This window comes from Aulonocara sp. 'chitande type north' Nkhata Bay, linkage group LG6, assembly GCF_057382095.1.
Source record: "Aulonocara sp. 'chitande type north' Nkhata Bay isolate Kocher_YH1m ecotype deep benthic linkage group LG6, A_spYH_male_GT1.1, whole genome shotgun sequence".
Taxonomy (NCBI): Eukaryota; Metazoa; Chordata; class Actinopteri; order Cichliformes; family Cichlidae; genus Aulonocara; species Aulonocara sp. 'chitande type north' Nkhata Bay.
In genome coordinates this window covers 1,626,365-1,647,189 of record NC_141349.1, presented here as the reverse complement: position 1 = coordinate 1,647,189, position 20,825 = coordinate 1,626,365, and the positions used below count along the sequence as shown (strand labels likewise).

Sequence of the window (20,825 nt, the reverse complement as noted above, 5' to 3'; positions counted from 1 at the left end):
ACTAATTCACCTTGAATGCCAAGTTAAACAAATACGTTTTTAGACGTGATTTAAAAGACTGAATGGAATCTGATGCGCGAATATGAAGAGGAAGAGTATTCCATAACCTGGGTGCAGCAAAGGCAAAGCACGGTCTCCTCTGGTCTTCAGCCGAGACCTAGGTTGCACTAAGAGCAGCTGGCCCGATGATCTTAGCGCTCTCTGAGGGCTATACAGACAGAGGAGATCAGCTAGGTAGTCAGGTGCCATATTGTTAAGAATTTTATAAGTAAACAATACAATTTTAAAATCAATTCGGTATTTAATAGGAAGCCAGTGTAAATTTGCCAGAACAGGGGTGATAGAATCGTACTTTCTAGTGCCGGTCAAGAGACGTGCTGCGGCATTTTGGACCAGTTGCAAACGCTGAAGAAGAGAAGATTGTAGACCCAAGTAGAGAGAATTACAATAATCCAGTCTTGAAGTGATGAAAGCATGAATGAGTTTCTCCAGATCTTTGTGTGGTATGTAAGGTTTAGCCTTAGAAATTAGGCGTAGTTGGTGAAAGCTGGTTTTTACCACAGTAGAGACCTGTTTATCTAGTTTGAAGGAGCTATCCATGAAAACTCCAAGATTCCTGGCAGTATCAGTGAGGCGGTTAGCAACAGGCCCGAATGTGCCAGTCAGTTGTCCCAGAGGCATATTTCTATCAAAAACAATAATTTCTGTCTTCTTTTCATTTAAAGTAAGAAAGTTACGTGATAACCAGTCTTTGACATCGCTCAGACAATCAAACAGAAGATGTAGTGAAGATGAAACATCCCCAGTCAGGTGGAGGTAGATTTGAATATCATCAGCATAGCAGTGAAAAGAGACATTATGTTTTTCAAAAATGGAGCCCAAGGGCAGCATATACAGAGAAAACAACACAGGACCCAATACCGACTCCTGGGGCACACCACACAGAAAAAGGGCAGAAGAAGAGGAATATTTTCCCATCATGACAGAGAACGACCTCAAACATTTAGTGAACAATTAAGCAAATACAGGTAATCTGCAATAAATTACAGGTAGTAAGAAAATAAACTACTAACTCTTTTACGCTGCGTCCGCACCTACACGGGTGATTTTGAAAACGCAGCTGTTTCGTCCACGTAAACGGCGTTTCAAATCACTGAAAACTGAGATTTTTTAAACTCCTTTTTTGCGTTTACGTGTGGACGAGGAATACAGAGTTCGTCACGCAGCGTCAAAGGTATGTGCCTTTTTTCACGTCACGCTGTGGCCACGTTATTGTTTACATGAGATGAATTGCAGAATGGCAGATATTCAGATCAACAGTATTTTGTCTCTATCTGCAGGTTTACACACAGTTACTGTCCCTCCATTTACAAAGGCAGAGGCGTCACAGTGTGATTGTTTTACACACAGTAAATTTCCCAGTGTTAAATCAGCAGTGTTAAAGTGTATTTACTCTAATAGAGTCATTATAACAACAGCTGGAGCAAAACGCCCCCCAGTGTGGGTGATGATTCCTGGAGTTAAAAGAGACAGTGTCAACGTTACTCTAGAAAGCTCCTCCCACCACAGACTGGTTTTCAAACCAAGAGGATTTTTCACGACGCCATTTTCTTCACATCAGTTGCAGGGTAAGTTGTTCATATTTACTTTTTTTTTTTTTTTTTAATTCATATTTTTATTAAGGTTTCAAAAGCAGGCATTCACAGTATGTACATCATGTAAGCATTCTTCATACTTAGGTTATCTGCCTTAAATACTGAAATAGTATTTTAATTTACATCCAAGTCATAAGGGAAGAATACTTACAACGATAGAAGTAATTGAAACCATCACATAATCCGAAAATCAAAAAACAAAAAACAAAACTAACAAACCTAAGAAAAGAGAAAAAAAAACAAACAAAAAAAACAAAAAAAAGAAACAAAAAGCAAAAAAAACAAAAAAAAAACACACGGATGTGTTGGTATGGGGTGATCCTATAAATATATATACATACATCATAATTATTGGTTTGTAATAGTAAAATCTGGCCTATGAGGCGTGATATATTTAACCCAGTTTTCCCAATATGATGTAAATTTCTCCAGCTTGTGGTTAACAGAAGCTGTTATCTTTTCCATGTTATAAATTTCCATTGTGATTTCCATCCATGTACTTATGTTTGGGCTCTCTGGGGATAACCATTTTCTGGTGATATTCTTTTTACAGGCCACCAATAAAATATTTATTAAATGTTTATCATATTTAGGCCATTCCTGAGGTATATATCCAAAGAACATAGTCTTACTCTCGAGAGATATTTCACGTTTAAAGATATCCTGTAAGGCATTATGTATTTCTCTCCAATAATCCCTCAAGATTGAGCAGTCCCAGAAAATATGGTAATGATTTGCACTTTGATTTCCACAGTTCCTCCAACAAGCAGGGGGTTATCATCATAATGAGACTTCTGAGAAGGTGTTATAAAGTATCTAATTAGGCACTTCCAGCCAAATTCCCTCCACTTTTGTGAGCTGGTACACATCCACTGATATCTCCATATTGCCGTCCATTCTTCCTCTAATATTTTTATCCCTCCTTCCTTCTCCCATTTTGTTCTAATATATGAAGTCGAATGTGGTTTCAAATCCATTAGACCCTTATAGAGACATGATACAATTCTATCAATAGTTTCTGAGTTATAGCTTTTTATAAACAGTTCCATCAAGCGTGTGTTTATCATTGTTACGTTTCTCATCTTCGTGTCGGCATAGTGCCTTAACTGCAGATATCGATAGAAGTCTTCTTTTTCTAATGAAAATTTTTTTCTAAGCATGTCAAAGCTGAACAATTTTCCATCCTTCATTATACTGCACAGGGCTGTTATGCCCTTACCTGTCCAGTCCTTGAATCTAGAATCCAGTTCATTAGGTTTGAACTCTGAGTCGTAAGCACACCATTTAAGAACTGTAATATTGGTCTCGAGTTTATATTCCTTTATAATAGTTCTCCATGTTTTAAGGGTCCTTTTCACCCACATGTTATCAGTATTTTTTATATAGGTTTGTAAGTTATTGTCAGCTAGAGTTGCCTGAATAGGTATAGACAGCATTTGTTCCTCAATGGTTTTCCATTGGGCAGTGTATGATTGGTTACACCAGCATATTATTGCTCTCATCTGCGCTGCAAAATAATAATATCTGAGGTCAGGGAGGCCCCATCCTCCCTTTTGCTTAGCCAGCTGTAGTGTTTTAAGGCGAACCCTTGGTCTTTTACCTTGCCATATATATCTAGATAACATTTTATCCCACTCATTAAATTGACTTTGGTTAATCTCTATTGGTAGGGTTTGAAATAGATACAAAAATCTTGGCAATACATTCATTTTAATAGAATCAATTCTTGAATTAAAACTAAAGAAAGGAATTAAATTCCATCTTACTATATCTTCCTTTATTTTTTTGTATAAGGGTAGGTAGTTCTGTTCGAATAGTTTTGTAAGGTCTTTCGGTAAATTTATGCCTAAATATTTAAAACACTCCGTTTGCCATACCAGAGAGTAGCTACATTTTATTTCTTCTGGTGGGCTGTAGTTATATGAGAGTAGCTGGGTTTTACCTATATTAATTTTATAGCCTGATAATTGGCCGTATTGTTCAAATGACTGCATCAGCTTGGGTAAAGAATATGTTGGGTGTCCAAGGTAAATCAAAATGTCATCCGCGTAGCAAGCCAGTTTATATTGTGTCCCTTTGATAAAAATTCCCTTAATGTCCTTATTTTGCCTGATGGATTGAGCTAGTGGTTCCAAGTATAGTGCAAAAAGTAACGGTGACCATGCACAGCCCTGTCTAGTGCCCCTTTTTAGGGTAAAACTGTTGGATAGGCATCCATTAATTTTGATCCTGGCTGTAGGATTATCATATAATGCTTGTATCGTTTTAATAATCATATCATGAATGGAGCACTGTAACAAAAAATAATTTCCCCCAGGGATCAATAAAGTATTCTGATTCTGATTCTGATTCTGATGAAAGCCAAATTTATATAGTACCCTGTAGAGGAACTTCCAATTGACAGAGTCAAAGGCTTTTTCAGCGTCTACACTCATCACAATTGCTTTGATTTTGTGTTTTTGTATATGGTCCATAATGTGTAGTGTCTTTCGTATATTGTCCTGTGTTTGGCGTTGATGTATGAAACCTGTTTGATCATTACATATCAGTGTTGGTAGGAACTCTTCTAGCCGTTTGGCCATGATAGATGTGAAAAGTTTATAGTCCACGTTAAGAACAGAGATTGGCCTGAAAGATCCACATTCCATTTTATCTTTGCCTTCTTTTGGTATAACTGAAATAATTGCCTCCTTCCAACTGGGGGGCATTTGTGCCTTTTTCAAAACCCAATTCAATGTAGGCAGTAAGACAGGTATCAGTTCCTTTTTAAATTCTTTATACCACTCTGCCGTGTAACCATCTGGTCCTGGTGATTTACTTAATTTAAGCCTATTAATTGCAGCTTTTAATTCTTCCTCAGTTATATTCATTGTCATTGCTTGATTTTGTTCTTCATCTAGAGTGGGTAAGTCTAGAGAGTTCAGAAAGCTATCCATCTGAGCTTCAGTCCCGCCCGGGGCTTCAGAGTATAGGGTTTTATAAAATCTTTCAAAGGCTTTCTGTATTTCATTTAATTAATTTTTTTTATCACTTTTGTACTTGGGTCCCTAATTTTATAAATTGTATTTTCCGCTATCTTTTTTTTCAATTTCCACACCAATATTTTGGTAGATTTAATGCCACTTTCATATTGTCTCTGTTTCAAAAACATTAAATCTTTCTTGATTTCTTGTGTGGCATATTTACTTATTAAACCAACAATTCGACATTTTAAGCACAGGTAGCACGTTAAAATAAGGTTACATTCCTTTTGTCCATGTTTATTATATATTTCATTTTGTACCAGAAGCAAATGTGACACTATCTGTATGCTAATGTAAGGTTGTTAATTAGCTAAAAAAGTTGACTGATATCAGTGTTGGACTGTAAGGCTTGTTATCAAAATTTATTTCAGTGTGTAGTGGTGATTGTGTTGTTTTCTATCATGTTCGAAATTCCATTAAATGAAACCCTCCATGTGTTGGGATCTACATATTAACATTAGCTAGCTAACTAGCATTTTGGCTAACCTCAGTGCGCGGGCAATTCGCTAGTTATCGTTAAATTTTAAATCACCTAACTCAAGCATTAACTAATTAAAATTGTACACTAAATGTTACATCTTTCTTTTTTTCTTTTTTTGATACCTAGGTACCAGATATAGAGGTCGTTTTTAGTAAGGTTATTGTCTTATTTTAACTCGGCTGTCTTCAGCGATTTTACAGTTACAGGATTACAACCAGCAGGTGTTATAAGCTTGATAAAATATCCAAAATGTCCAGGATTCAGTTTTTAATGCATTTTTTTAGTAGTTTGAATTTAAGATGACAGCGTTTGTATTTATTGTGAGTTGATGGTATTGACAAAAGTTACCCTGCTGCTTTCCATTTTGGTTACCAGACTGTTCAGTATGTTAAACTAAAGATGAACAAAATACTGACTCCCTAGTGCTAAGTTAGGTCAGACAAATGGTAAAAAGTAGTAGTTATTATTTTAGTTTTGTATTGAGGATTATATCTTGACACCTTGTTACACTGACATAAAAGTAACATACAGTGTAAGAAATCACATTGCAAGGCTGTTTATGGGACTGTTTTAATATTCACATTTTCTGTTTACTGTAGTTCAATGAAGAGCACTGACTATAAGAAATTACTGTCTACAGGAAGCATGCTGCTTAAAGCAAAACTCGGAGGTGTGCAGAAATTTGTTAGAGTATCTGAGCCAAGCCTTAAGGAGTTTTTGATTGCCGGTAAGAAACCAACATTGTATTAAAAAGGTGTACAAGAGGCTTTAAGTTCTTTTTGTTATTTAGTCTCTTCAAACTGCATTTTATGATTAATTGAAAATGATCTGTGTTTTGGAAGCATCTTAGTTATGAATGTATATTTAGTGGGGGGGAAAACTGCATAATGTGAGTGTCACTCCTTTTAATCTACCACTTATCAAGCATGTTAGTGGCGCTTAATAATTTAGCCTTTGTTTATCTGACTCATTTTTGAAAGAGTATCTTGAAATGATCTTTATTTTAAGCTACAAAACATTAAATGTCATGTCTTTTTGTTTACACAAACTTGTGTGCTTGTTTCCAGCATTTGCAAAGTTTGGTGCGCCAGCCGTAACAGAAGGAGTGAAAGTTTTTGATAGTTCAGGGACTGAGTTGGATGAGGATGTTTTTGAGGATATAGTAACAGATCCCTCAACCGGGGTACTAACCATCAAATATGAAACAGGTTTGTTTGAGTGATTTGTGTTTCATTGGATGTCTTTTTTTTTTTTTAGTGTCATTATTACATTGTTTAATCAAAGAGTGTATAAAATGAGTCTATGGAGGGACCATGTAAACTAATTTGTTTTGCTCCTATTTTTAAGGTCTGGAAACATCTGTTGCAGAAGTGTCTCCTGAGCGGTTCCAGTTATCATCGCCACATTCATCAGATTCACAGGATACGGTCATCCTTTCAGACAGCCCTTTGAGGAAACGTCAGAAGCTGGATGCAGAAGCTAAGCAAGTAAGAGTTAACAGATTTCCACATTCTTCTAATAGTGTCTTTTTTGTTTGTAGTTTAAGTGTTCTGAACTGTAGTGGTTATATCAACATGTAGAATGTTTTTATTGTGTTTTCCAGTTGGTGGAATCCATTCTCACAAGCAAACCTGGTGGAGAACGTATAATAAATGAGTACAATCGGACCAAGTCCCTGGTGGATGAAACCAGAAGAAAAATGGTCAACATACTGGTAGCTGACATGACAGAAAAAAATGGGTAATTTATTTCTGGCCCTGTGATTTTTACTATCATTTTCAAATTATTTTAAATCTCTATTAATTCCAGCGAAGCTGACTAGTTCTTTTCCTTTTGATCTTGCAGTACATCACCACCACGGCAGGTAAAAGAAATGTATGCCAGAGGAATTGTAACCTTTTTCCCTTACCTCAGTGACCCATACTCAAAAAATGGCTATGTAAGTAGCTAACAGCAATAACTGATACAACTAAAATCAAAATTTTAAATCCTGCCAAAATGTATGTCCTTATCAACTGTTCATGGTCACATAACTTACTGATAAATTAATAAACAAAATGTCTGTATATGTCACTCTCCAAGGAACATTATTATGATGGCGAGAGTGGCACTGGGTACTTGGCCTGGAGGATTAAAACCATACAGAGATGCACTGCTAAAGAGAGGCGATTAACATCTGGAGGTAACATTCCTAATTCAGTGGAAACATATAATACAGTTCCAAATTGTGGTTCTGTATTAATAATGGTTATCAAATGTTATTATTAGTTTTGATAAAGTTGTATTTCATATTGTCTAGCACCAGGAGATGGATCATCGGGTGAAGACCAGTGTGGTGGACCAACTGTCAGACGAGAGTTGCAGTTTGTTACAGAGAACGTGCTGAGTGAGGATGAGTGCAAGGAAGCAATCTCTCTGATGAAACATTCAGCTGATGAAGACACAGTCAAGAAGAAGATGAAGTTGACATTTGTTTATCGACACAACATGGTCCTTGACCCCCTGCTGTCAAGCAACATACTGTCTGTGTTTCCACGTTTCAAAGATATCAAAGGCTTGGTGAATATTTTTCATTACGTTGACAATGTAAACACATTTTATTTTTTGCAGATAGCAGATATAATTCTCTGTTCTCTATCCCTGTTACAGATCGAACAGGATTTTGTACTGATGTTTGGTGAGGATGTATCAGGCAGGTTGCTGGAGAGGTGGCCAACAACATTCAAAAGATAGATTATCCAACAAGGCAGAAAGCTTCCTTCTACCAGTGACCTGGAAGAACTCTTGCTGGCAGCTGACTCTCCTGAGGATGCCACTGAAGTTAATGCTGACATTGGTGAGCTGTTATTTCTTTAATTAGAACATTCACAGGATATATAATGTTTGTCACAGAACAGCTGTCCTTTTCTATTTTGGGTCTACTCAAACATTTTGTCAATGCAGATGCATTGAAATTTGTTATTGATGAGGATGATTCAACTTTATTAAAAACAAATATATTTTTTCAGGCTGGGACAGTGACCTCTCAGCGATTCTATTGCTATTACATTTGATTCCACCATCTGGTCAGGGTCGGAAGAGACCAGGAAAGGTGTCAGCTTCTCAAGCAGAAAGGCATCTTGTGGTCTTCAAGAAGGTTTGTTTCTTTTCTATTTTTATGGTATGAATTACCAGTTTAAGAAACACTTGATTCTTATTGCCTGTCTGTATTTGTCTTTTCAGACTGGAACAAATATCCAAGAGCACCTTGATGCCATCACTACCAGCACTCAACCCTACCTCCTGGCTGTTGGGGTGAAAAAGCATGACATCCACCAGTTCTTCATTATTCTTGACAAGAATGCCATACCATGCAAGTCTACCTCTTCACTTGGTGCTTTTGATGAACTGTTTAAAGCACATTTTGTGTTTGGCACATCTTACAACACCATGCTTCACAACATGTACACGTTCATCCAAACCACTGTGTACAATATAGATGTTGGCAAAATCAAAGAAAGTCCCAGAGTTGCTGAAATAAGGACAAGGTTGCTTCGTTAGGGCTTGAAGGTTAATTCTCCATCATGAAGTGTTTTGTCTGTCAAGCTGAGTTTACTGGTTCAAACATGCTTGTTAGGCATTTACGGTTAGTCCATGGTTACTTACCTGGAAGAAACCTTCGCCTTAAATGTGCCCAGCGTGACTGTGGCTGTGTGTTTGGCACTTTTTCAGGTTTTAGAAAACATTTAAATACCAAACACCTTAACTATTTCGACCAACAGGCTGACACTGATGTTAATTTACAGCCTGATGTGGCAGTTAAAGAAGTTAGCACTACAGGGCAGGTGGTGTCAACTAATGTAGAAGAAACACCCACAACATCTGAAATGTTGAAAAGTTCAAATAAGAGCACTTTGGATATGTGTGCCTCTACTGTTGCACAGCTCAGGGGAGCTGGATTAAGCCAATCTACTGTGAATAGTTTTGTCTCCTCAATGGAGGAAGTGTTTTTTGAGATTCATACTCAGGCTAAAGATGCAGCTTTACAGAGCTTACCTTCACAGGACACTTCAAGTAAAAAGAAATTAGAGCAGTCATTCAAAAACTTTGAAAACCCATTCACACTGTTAAATTCAGAAGCTAAACGAAATAGGCACTTTAAACAAAAATGGGCAACTGTTGAACCTGTTGAAATGGTGCTTGGCACAAGATTTGACAGTAGAAGAAACAAGATCACAGGGACTTTTGATCAAGTCATTGTAACCGATAGGTTTGCATATGTTCCTATTTTGGAAACACTGAAAACTATCTTTCAAAACCACCATGTTGTCGACATGTTCAAGTCGAGGAATATGTCCAGAGAAGGTGTGTATGCAGACTTAATCGATGCTGCCTATGTTAAAAGATGTCCCCTATTTTCTGCAGAAAAAGATGCCTTACAAATTCAACTGTTTTATGATGACTTTGAAACTGCAAATCCCCTGGGCTCTAAAAAGGGTGTACATAAATTAGGTGCAATATACTTTACACTAAGGAATTTTCCTCCAATCTTTAATTCGTTGTTGGTCAATATTCATTTGTGTGCTCTTTTTCATGCACAAGACTCAAAGCGTTATGGCTTTAATTCAATCCTTGAGCCACTTGTCAATGATCTGAAAGTTCTTGAGACAGAGGGACTGAAACTTCCCATGTTTAAACACTTGGTTCATGGCACTGTAATCCAGGTCACTGGGGACAATCTTGGCTTGCATAGTCTGTTTGGGTTCGTGGAGTCATTTGCAGCTCGATATTGTTGTCGTTTTTGTCTGCTTGAGAAGGATTGTTTTCAAAGTGTGTTCTGTGAAGATGATTCTGGTGTTGCACTAAGAACTCTTGATATGCATAAGCAGCACTGTGAAAGTGTACAAAGAGATCCTACGCTACCTCATGTATGTGGTGTGAAACGCACTTGTCTCTTGAATTCACTTAAATATTTCAACACAGCCAACAATTTTTCTGTAGATATCATGCATGACATTTTGGAGGGAGTTGCTCAGTTAGAGGTGAAACTTGTGCTGCAGTACATTCAGGAGAACTTCCTAAGTGCTGAACAACTTGCTGGTAGAATACATACCTTTTACTATGGCTTCAATCAGCAGCGAAATCGCCCACCAAGGGTAAAGTTGTTTGATGGCAGTAATGATTTAGGACTAAATGCAATTCAATCTTGGTGCTTATTGCGTAATGTACCTTTGATGTTTGGCGATTTGGTACAGGTGGGTGATAGCTACTGGCATCTTCTACTTCTGCTTCTACAAATTGTCAATATTGTGTTTTCACCAGTGCTGTCAGAAGGTATGACCATCTACCTCAAACATTTAATTATTGATCATCATCAGCTCTTTAAGCAGTTATTTCCTACACTCAGTCTCCTACCAAAGCATCACTTCATGATACATTACCCTCGCAGTATACGAAATATTGGCCCAATTCTGCACATGTGGTGCATGCGTTACGAAGCCAAACATAACTTCTTTAAGAAGCAATTAAAAAGCTTTAAAAACATTACAATGACATTGGCCAAGAAACACCAAAGTTGTATGGCCATTTATTGGGAGTCTTTTAGCCTCGAAAGATTAGCTTTAGGACCAGGAAAGATGGTGACACTTGGAGAGCTGAAAGAAGGTCCAGAAATTGCTTTAAAATTTGGAGCTGCGTTGTCTACCAGTGTTTTTTCAGCTAAGTGGATAAAACATCATGGTACAGAGTACCGCCCTGACTTTATCATCTGTACAGAGGTAGTGTCTGAGATTCCAGTGTTTTATAAGATCAAAAGTATTGTTGTGAAAGATGACATTGCATTGCTCTGTGGAAAACTGATGGAAACCCTGTGTTTTGATGACCATTATCATGCATTTAAGGTCAGAATGCACCCCAATATGGTGCTGAAGGTGTTGAACATAAAAGAGCTGTGTTACTTCAAACCATTTGATCTTCAAATGAAGTATGGCACTTCTGATTCCTCCCTGTATGTGGTTCCATATTGTCATTTTATGCCGAACTAAATTCATTGTTTTAAAGTGTTTTATGACTGTTTTTGTGTGTGTAGTGTTTTATGTACACTACATGAGATGTTTTAATATTTTGAGCCTGACATCAAAATAAAGCTGTTAAACGTATTATCTAGTTGTGGTTTTTGCTTACTTGTTTTATATTTTAAAGCATTATTAGAAACCAGGTTTTCATGCTGGAAGAGGAAGAGTTTTAGTAACACTACTTGGTGTAAAATTAATTTAAAATGTTACTCTATGAGAGCTAATTTTTCACAAGAAAAAGTGTACGAATAACACAGTATAGAGTAACATCAACTCTCATCAGAGTTATTTGAACCCCCAGTGTTAACTTGAAATAACTCAATTCAGTGTTAAAAATCAGTGGAATTTTACTCAAATAGAGTTAATTTATCACTATGTTAGAGTAAATAATATGACACTACTAGTAGTGTTAGGTTCATTTAACACTCTGCGGTGTTACTCAGTGTTAAATTTTTACTCTATTTAGAGTTAATTTTACTCTAAAATTTTAACACTATAGAAAGAGTTGATTTAACACCAATTCCGAATGGGACCAAATAGACTCGGGACCAGTGTTAAATTTAACTCTTTAAGTGTTATTTTAACACTCCGAATTTTACTGTGCATGTAGTTGTTTTTTCCTGTGTAATAATATTCAACATTGCTATCAATACATTTTTCAAAAAAATGCCTCTCTGTGCAAAATGTGTTCAAAAACATAAACAGCTGTAGGATCCTGTTTGTCTGTGATTTGGAGAGCCCAGCGCTGTTCCCGACGAAGGGAAAATCTGCAGGGAGACCTACCTCATGTTGCGAAATCAGTTTTACCCCGGTTCTTTTTATTCCTCGAGCATCCAGAGATGGCACCAGACTCAGTAGTCATTTTCACAAAACCTTTATTCATCTTTACTCATCTTCATTTATCTTTACTCTTCTTCATTTATCTTTACTCTTCTTCATTTATCCTCATTTAAGCATGCATCTTCTAGAAGGGAAGACGAGGCCGGTGTCCCTCTCCAAATCTTCACCCCTTTGTTCGTTACAGCCAGCTTTATAGAGGCGTCCCCATCATAAAACCCCCCACGGTGTGCTGCAAACTCTGTGTCTGTATCTATGTGCACGAGCACATGAATGCCTACATGTGCGCGTTCCCACGTGTCTATGTGAGTGCTCGTGTGTGACTGTGTACGCATACCTGTGTGTATGTGTGAGTGCACATGAGTGAGTGTGCGTGTGGATGTGTGTGCGTGACAGTTAAAACACTGTGGGTGTAGGTGACTCCCTAGAGGTCATAAAACCCATCTCCCTTCCAGACCACAGTTATCCAGTTACAAATGTTGAGACCCCCACCCAAACATTCTCTGGGAAATTTCCACTCAGCATTAACTCTTCTCTGTTTTACTTTCACAGTTCAAGTGGGGGAGGGGTCTCCTACAATCTACTCCTAAGTTCATGACACAGTGAGGCCTTTATTATATTGAGGGCAGTGTCTCTACAATAGTTCTACATTCTATGTTAACACATTTCTAAACTCTAAAATCAGCTAAACACTCCTACACCCAGCACTTGTGCAGGTGAAGCCAAAGGGCAGATTTGCTTCACCATATTTTCTAGTCTGTGGCTTAGAATGCTTCATCTCCTCCTTTGCGTTTTGTGTGGGAGCCCCGTGCTAGCAGTGTCCAAGCATTGTTTTTGTTTTTTCCCTTTTCATACCGCGCCCCCCCTGCAATGGCTCCCCCGTGGGGGGCGGGCCCACACTTTGGGAAGGTCTGTTTTAATTCATCTGGTTTTGTCTGTGAAGGTTCTCAGTCATCCAGGTCATCGTAGTCAAAGGAGCTTGCAAAGAAAAGCGTCTGGACTTCTTTAAGTTGCTTGAAGAACTGAAGAAGCTTCTCGGATGAGAGGTGAAACGTCTTCAAGCAACTTAAAGAAGTCCAGACGCTTTTCTTTGCAAGCTCCTTTGACTTATCTGGTTTTGCTTACCTTGTCTCGTTAGCCCTGATTTTTCCCAGCTGTGTTTCCCTCCTGTATCCCATTCCCTGATTGCTCCCTCTGTGTATTTAAGCCCTGTGTTTCTCTTGTCTGTGTTGTGATCACCCACATCCCACACTGTGCCAACCTTCCCGTTCACTCTAGCTATCTTTCTGCCACAAATCACCCCCTCCACTCATCTCCACCCACTCCACCCTGGCTCTTTCTTTTGTGAACTGTGAATTGTTACGCATGGTTAGCCCCAGGTATTTAAACTCATCCATCTTCTCTGCTCCTTGCATCTTTACTGTTTTTGTTTTTTTTTGCCTGTCCCGTTTGGCTCTTTTGCCATCAGATTTATTGTCTAAAGGTGAAGAAAGATGCCCAACGGATTTACTTTACCAAATAGACCATCCCAGCCTTGCCATAATGGTCCATTTGATTCACCTTTTATTGTTTATTTTATTTTTTATTTTCACTTGCTGAATACGGGACAGACTTGACTGAGGAAAAGAGAAGGGAGAAAGAAAGAGGGAAAGAAAAACAGCAGATAAGATAAAGGGCAAAAAACAAAAACTAACAAAATAAGCAGACAAAAAAATCCATATATCAATCACCTGGATCACCTGTTGAGAATGAAAAAAGAAAACAAGCAGAAGAGAACAAGAGTAATAGAATAAACAACATCACAATGATATATGGGAATATGACAGTAAATACTAAATGTTAAACATTATTGTGCAGCACATAAGATCAACAGAACACAGTGTGCTTTGAGGTAGGAGCCAAAAAGGGTGTAGTTTGTGGGTGTGATCACCCGTGTGTACACCTGTGAGCATGGACGCGCTTTTTTTTTTTTTTTAAAAGGTTCCTTCATGTAATGATCTGCTAGGGAATGTGGGGGGGCCACAGCCCCGTCCTCCAGGGCATGAAGCAGGTATGGAGGAGATCAAAACTCCAGACATCCAGAGGCCCCCAGAACACAAGAGACCAAGGAAGACCAACAGAGGGGCAGCCGTGCCACTGTCCCAGAAAGAGCTGAGGAGAGTCCCAGATGAGGGCTCACTCAGCAGCCGCGGAGCAGAAGCCAGGGGGAGTTGCAGTGACGCGCCCGTGAGCTCCGCCGGCAGCCAGCCGTGCCTGAGTGACCAAGCCCCAGGCCGAGAGGCCGGGGGCACCCCACCTCCGAAGTGGCCCGAGCGAGCCCCAGGCTCCAGGCCCCGATAAGCGGCCACCAAGGAATGAGCCGGTGTGTACCTGGATGCCCATCCCCGGACACAAAGAACCACCAACGCACCGATGTCTGAGGGCGTCCGCCACTGGCAGGGGAAGTGGTGGTGGGGGGAGATAGACCTCCATACCTTGGAGGGCCTGAGATGTCCCCAGAGAGGTGGCGTCTGATACCCAACCTGACATATAGACACAGACATACAGGCACACACAGACACAAACATCCATTCCCACCCTCATGCTCTCATATGCACTTACTCCACACTCAACCAACGTGGAGACAGACATAGAGAGACACGCCCTAAGCCTGTCCCTACACCCACACCAATCACAACAGCGAAGGTGGGACCAAACTATGACCCCCCACCCACACTAGGTGATGGAGCTGATCAAAGGAGCCCAGAGCAATTGATCTGATGTGGTGGCAGAGGCTGTATCAAGACTAGTGTAATCTAATAGATAATTTCTATATTGGTTAGAATTAAGATTATTTTTATTTTTCCAGTTCATGAGGACAGTTTTCTTGGCTATGCATAGGGCAGTGAAAACCATATGGGCGATATTCTTTTCTGAAGTGACATTATCTAAGCTGCCCAACAAACACACTAAGGGGGAAGTTGGAATGTTACATTTCAGACACTTTGATAAGTCTTCACATATCTCGCGCCAAAACTTCTGAACTGGTGGACAGAACCAAAGAGCGTGGATATAATTGTCCGGTTAGATGTGCCACTCGTTGAGGGAAAGGTTTGGTTTTTTGATGATTTGAGTTTTACAACAGCAGAGGGACAGACTAGAACAGGTTTTACTGTAGCAGACAGTGAGAGAGAGTTATCTATGTAGGGCAACTATCATGTTTCATATTTGCTTGAGCAGCAGAGATGCTAGCTTTAACGGAAGCGTGTCAAGCTGTAGAGAGACAATATACCCTGATAGGCAGTATGTATTTGCTACTGTACATTTCTTTGTAGTGCAGTGAGTGAGACGAGGTGTGACAACCTCTACAGGGAAACCTGCAGAACACACCAAACTCTTGCAAAATCTGCTGGAGGCAGTGTTATTACCCAGTAGAATTGCTGTTTGTAAATGTGCAGCACACATGCGAGGGAAAGATCCAGTTGCATTAGGGAAAGTTTTTGCAGATAAAATCGCAAAAGAGGCAGCTTTAGTTAAACATGGTGTTAACATTTTAGCAGTACAACATCAGCAGACATATAGGGCCACTCACCTACTGCAGGAAAACAGTTGTGACTTACAGAGGGAGCAAGCTTGCAGGTTGGTGTTTATTATCTGTGTGATGAACCAATACTGCCTAATAATTTGTATAAGACTGCTGCTATTTTGAGCCATGGGCTATACCATGTCTCAACAGGAGGGAGATGAGCAGTCGTTTATACTCACTCTAGGATTATTAAATACTTTTTTTTAAAAAAACTTTTTGCAGGCAGAGAGAACTAATGGAACAGTAAAGTTAAGATTTAGGAAGACAGGCAGGACATGGTTAGACTGTATAGAATTAGTTAAGATGTACATGAGGATTACTCCAACAGAGAATGGTCTGACTCTTTGAGATGTTAGAGCATTTAGAGTTCTAGTCTTCTGTAGTGATGATAGAAGAGCAGAAGAGAGAGCATATTAGCAGATTAGATGCTTGAAATGTTTAAAAGTAAAGTAGTCATGAGAACAAATGATCTGCCAGATGATTCTGTTTCTCCGCAGGAGCAGAGTCTGAAGTCTGGAGATTGGATGTTGATAAGGCCATGGAGAGGAAGTGCTGGTCCAGTCCATGGTGGGAAGGTCCATATCGGATGCTGCTGACGACGACCACAGCAGTGAAGATTGCTGGAAGGAACACTTGGATACATCAAGCGCACTGCAAGAAGGTGACACACATCCAGGCCAGCTCGGAGTAAGTGGCAGGAAGACCGGGTACAAAGGGGAGGGAAAGCTGGGAATGTGTTGTGCATCTTCTTGAGCCTGTGGACCCTGAGTGGGATGACAGGGAGCGCACTGGAACAGAGCAAACCACACCCAGTACCCGCATGGGTTTTCAACAACTACTGGTGGCAGTTTAAGAACACAACCGCTCACATAAACAACGAGACCAATGGTTATGCTTGTGATGCCACTGGCTACACATTCTTCTGGACTGTGGCCATATAGCATCACTGAGAGCGAGACAGTTTGTTTGGTTGCTTTAGCAACACATCCAGGAACACTGCCAACTTTTCAACTGCTCTGAACCTGAATGGAAGGTTGATTCACCAGTAGCTGGGAAGATGAACTGCTCTGGTACGACAGACCTGCTCGTCTGACTTAAAGAATATGACTTGTTGCAGGACATTATACAGTTAAACGAACTGGAAACAGGTCAATTGCCTATGTGTATGAAGGGCAATAGATTAGTCCAAGTTGGAGATTTACCATGGAATTTGTGCAACATCACCTATTTTGTCTTCTGCAAGAAGGATGTAAACAGAGAAGCCTTTTGTCTACATTTACATCATGAACACTTGAGGTTTTGAGCCAAGAAGATCAAAACAGCTTGATCCAATTTCCTTTACAAAGCTTTTTCTGTGGTGACAACAGGACAGGAGAAGAGTTGTAAATGCAGATAACTCACCAGTTGACTCTAACCCCCACAGGATGCCTACAGTGAGAAGATTTGGGGGGTTGATAGGAGTCATAAAGAAGGGTGTTGACCAGGCTGCAGCTTTGAAGTTAGTTGAGAGCCACATGAACAAACAATAAAGTCAACTGATGCGTTTAAATACCTATGTCTGTATACAGTTGGATTGTAGTGACATATGATTTTTGAGAATGATGATTCTTCTTGTTGACCTTTGACATTCAGTTGTTTACTTGAAGCAGTAGGATCAAAGCTATTCCATTGATCCTGACCACCTCTCCAACCACTCTGTGCTGGGGGAGGTTTTATTGTAGATACATCCTATCTGAAAGATCTGTTTCTTTTGATGTAAGCTTCCTGGGTTTACGACCCTTTGGTCAGCAGGAGTCTGACACACACACACACACACACACACACACACACACACACACACACACACACACACACACACATTCTGACATAACACACACACACTCTTACAGAAGTTCACACATATACATAAAATGCTTTGTCTTAGAACCAAGGGGGCGTGGCTTTGTTCTGACGTGTTTTGTGTGAACTGTCTCTCAATAAAAGGTAGCAGGAGGAGGTCAGATCTGGGGTCATTTTCGTGGTGGACACAGACGAGGCCTCCCTTGCGCAAATAATTGATCGATCGACTGTCTTGTTTTCTTCATGATGAATAAGTCTCTAGAATTAGCGGGGCTTGTGGAAACACAGACCCAACACCCTGTTCGCACTCTATTTGTTGCTATTGGGCTCCATCTTCTCACAGTACAGCATTTCATTTCACTGTTTTGCTGATGATTTATCTACCTTTAAAAGCAGGGTCAGACCATCCCCAGCTCTTATTACGCTGCCTTGACGATGTCAAACTACGATGTGGTTGAGTGTTGAATAATTGCATATGAGAGCATGAGGGCTGTTCAATTCAGACACAGAGGATGAGGACTTCGATGGGTTTGATTGATGATAAAAATGTGAGTACCAAACTTTGTTTTGCTCCTGCTTTATTTTTAAATATGCACACTTGTATGCTTGTGTGTTGTTGATGATGATGATTACCGGTAATAGAAATGTGAGTAAGGTACCAAACTCAGGTTTGCTCCCGCTTTATTTTTAAATACGCACACTTGTATGCTTGTGTGTTGTTGATGATGATGATTACCGGTAATAGAAATGTGAGTAAGGTACCAAACTCAGGTTTGCTCCCGCTTTATTTTTAAATACGCATACGGTACTTGTATGCGCCCTATGATCCAGTGCGCCTTATGTGTGTGTTAAATACAGTAATGGCACACATAACTGAGACTGCGCCTTTTAGTACAGTGCGTCTTATGGTCGTGAAAATACAGTATCTCAAATCCCGTGGTGATAGAGCCTTCTCTGTGGCAGGTCCCAGACTTTGGAATAGTCTCCCCTTAAATATTAGATCTGCACAAATACTTGAGCAATTTAAATCATTACTAAAGACACATTTCTATGCCTGGCTTTTAACACACTATGACCGAAGCATTCTGGTCTTATTTGAATTAGTTTTAGTTATTGTTTGAATTCTTTTATTGTCCTATTATTGTTTTTTTATTGTTATTATTGTATTACATTGTTGCTTTTTAATGCCATTTTTATATTGTTAAGCACTTTGTGCCGCATCGGCTGTTTGAAATGTGCTATATAAATCAATTTGACCTTGACCTTGACCACAGTTCCTTTATTGCCCAGGCTGGTAGAGGATCCAAAGAACAGGTTGTACATCGAGCTGCGTTTACAATTTTAGTTAATCCAGACAGGGAAATAACCTTGAAGTCAGAAAAAAGTTTATCAGCACAATGAAAAACAGAAAATGAGTCTTTACAAGCCTGGAGAAATACTTCTAGTGTGGAAGATCGCCAGCGACGCTCTGCTTTTCTAGAGCTCCTCACTTAGCAAGGGCATGGGGTTCCTTTTTTGACATTTTAACTTCTTTACAGGAGCAACAGAGTCCAGTAGCTCACAAAGTATATTATTAATCCTTGTGCAGCCTGGACCAAAAAAAAAAAGAAGGGGGGTCACGCAGCGCTGACCCAGGTCTCGTCGCGAAACAGGGCTCCGGTTCGCAGTGGGGGCAGATGGGGGTCAGGCGGACCCCCGGGTATAGCGGGTCTCGTCACAGCGTCAGACAAAGGCACCTAATTGGCTGTAACCCTCCATCGATCGCGTAAGTTACGATGGCAAACCTTGGGGTCTGGAGGGACCCCAAAGCGCCACGGCAACAACTCTCAACTTCACATCATCATCATCATCATCATCATCGTCTCCTTCTCGAGAGTGTTCGCATAAACCGGCCTCAGTGAGGACCTCGGACTCTCCGTTCCTCCTCGACCTCCTTCTGCTCCCCGCAGGCGAGTGCTTAGCCGGATGGGCCCCGGGTTATGCGTAAACCGGCCCAAGTGCGGACCGCGGGCGCTCCGTGCTCCATGGGTACTCTGTGACCCCTTAGTGATTATGATGGGGTATTTCGCCACCCCACACCACATTCGTAAGTTACGATGGCAAATACTGGGGTCTGGAGGGACCCCGAACCACCAGAGCAAACATCTCTCAACTACACATCATCATCATCATCATCATCATCGTCTCCTTCCTCCTCCTCCTTGCTCCTTCTACCCTGCGCTTGCAAACGCTCAGCTTTACAGAGGGTAGTCTTCACGTAAACCGGCCCTCTCCTCAGTTCTCCTGGGTCTCGCTGTTGGACGCTTGGCTTTACAGAGGGCAGAGTTCGCGTAAACCGCCCTCCTTGAGGGCCTCACTCTCCCTGCCTCCTTCCTACCTCCTTCTGCTCCATTCTCCTGCTCCTCGCAGGCAAGCGTTTAGCCGGATGGGCCCCAAGTTACGTGTAAACCGGCCTTCGCGAGGACTGGGGGTGCTCTCTACTCCGTGGGTACACTGTGACCCCTTAGTAATGGCGATGGGGTATTTCGCAACCCCAATGCACATTCGTAAGTTACGATGGCAAACACTGGGGTCTGGAGGGACCCCGAACCGCCGGAGCAAACAACTCTCAACTTCACATCATCATCATCATCATCAATGTCTCCTTCTCAGCAGTGTTCGTGTAAACCGGCCTAAGTGAGGACTTTGGACTCTCCCTGCCTCCCCGTCCTGCGACTTCCTTCTGTTCCGTTCTCCTGCTCCTCGCAGGTGAGCGCTTTGCCGGATGGGCCTTGGGTTATGCGTAAATGGGCCTAAGTGAGGACCACGGGCTCTCCGTTGCTCCTCCTCATACTTGCTCCCTCTACATCGTTCTCATGCTCCTCGCTAGCGTATGCTTAGGTCTCCGGAGGGCCGGTTTAGCGAACACCCCGTCGGTGAGGACCTCGGGCTTTCCGTGCCTCCGTGTCGTCCTTGCTCTCTCTCCATCATTCTCAAGTGCCTTGCTAGTGAAAGCGCAGCTGTCTGGCCTGCCTATTACGCGAACACCGCCCTCCGTTTATGCTCCTCGCTAGTGTATGCTTAGGTCTGCGGAGGGCCGGTTTCGCAAACACCCCCTTCGGTGAGGACATCGGGCTCTCCGTTGCTCCTCATCCTCCTTGCTCCTTCTCTACTGTTGTCATGCACCTCGCTAGTGAAAGAGCAGCTGTGTGGCCTGCCTATTACGCGAACACCACCCTCCAGTTGGACCTCGGGCTCTCCATGCCTCCTCGTGCTCTTCATCTCTCTCATGCTCTTCGCTAGTGAAAGCGCAGCTGTTTGGCCTGCCCATTATGTGAACACGGGCCTCCGTTTATGCTCTTCGCGAGCGTACGCGAATGCGGATGTCCTTCT

At 41.0% G+C, this 20,825-nt stretch overlaps 1 protein-coding gene across 1 annotated transcript; it reads left to right on the top strand.

The window, feature by feature from the left end:
* Nucleotides 1–328: 328 nt before the first annotated feature.
* LOC147326972 (uncharacterized) lies at nt 329–16,305 on the top strand. The gene is made up of 9 exons (XM_086297350.1): nt 329–5,886; nt 6,227–6,367; nt 6,507–6,646; nt 6,763–6,899; nt 7,005–7,098; nt 7,242–7,341; nt 7,459–7,718; nt 7,809–7,836; nt 16,112–16,305. Exons 1-9 carry the CDS (start codon nt 5,763–5,765, stop codon nt 16,303–16,305), a joined length of 1,218 nt encoding a protein of 405 aa, XP_086153476.1. The 5' UTR covers nt 329–5,762.
* Nucleotides 16,306–20,825: the final 4,520 nt, after the last annotated feature.

Coding starts and splice junctions, on each gene's coding strand:
- LOC147326972 (XM_086297350.1), top strand. CDS start 5,763: ATGAAGAGCACTGACTATAAGAAATTACTGTCTACAGGAAGCATGCTG. Junction 6,368..6,506: donor AACCATCAAATATGAAACAG/GTTTGTTTGAGT, acceptor CCTATTTTTAAG/GTCTGGAAACATCTGTTGCA. Junction 7,719..7,808: donor TCAAAGATATCAAAGGCTTG/GTGAATATTTTT, acceptor TCCCTGTTACAG/ATCGAACAGGATTTTGTACT.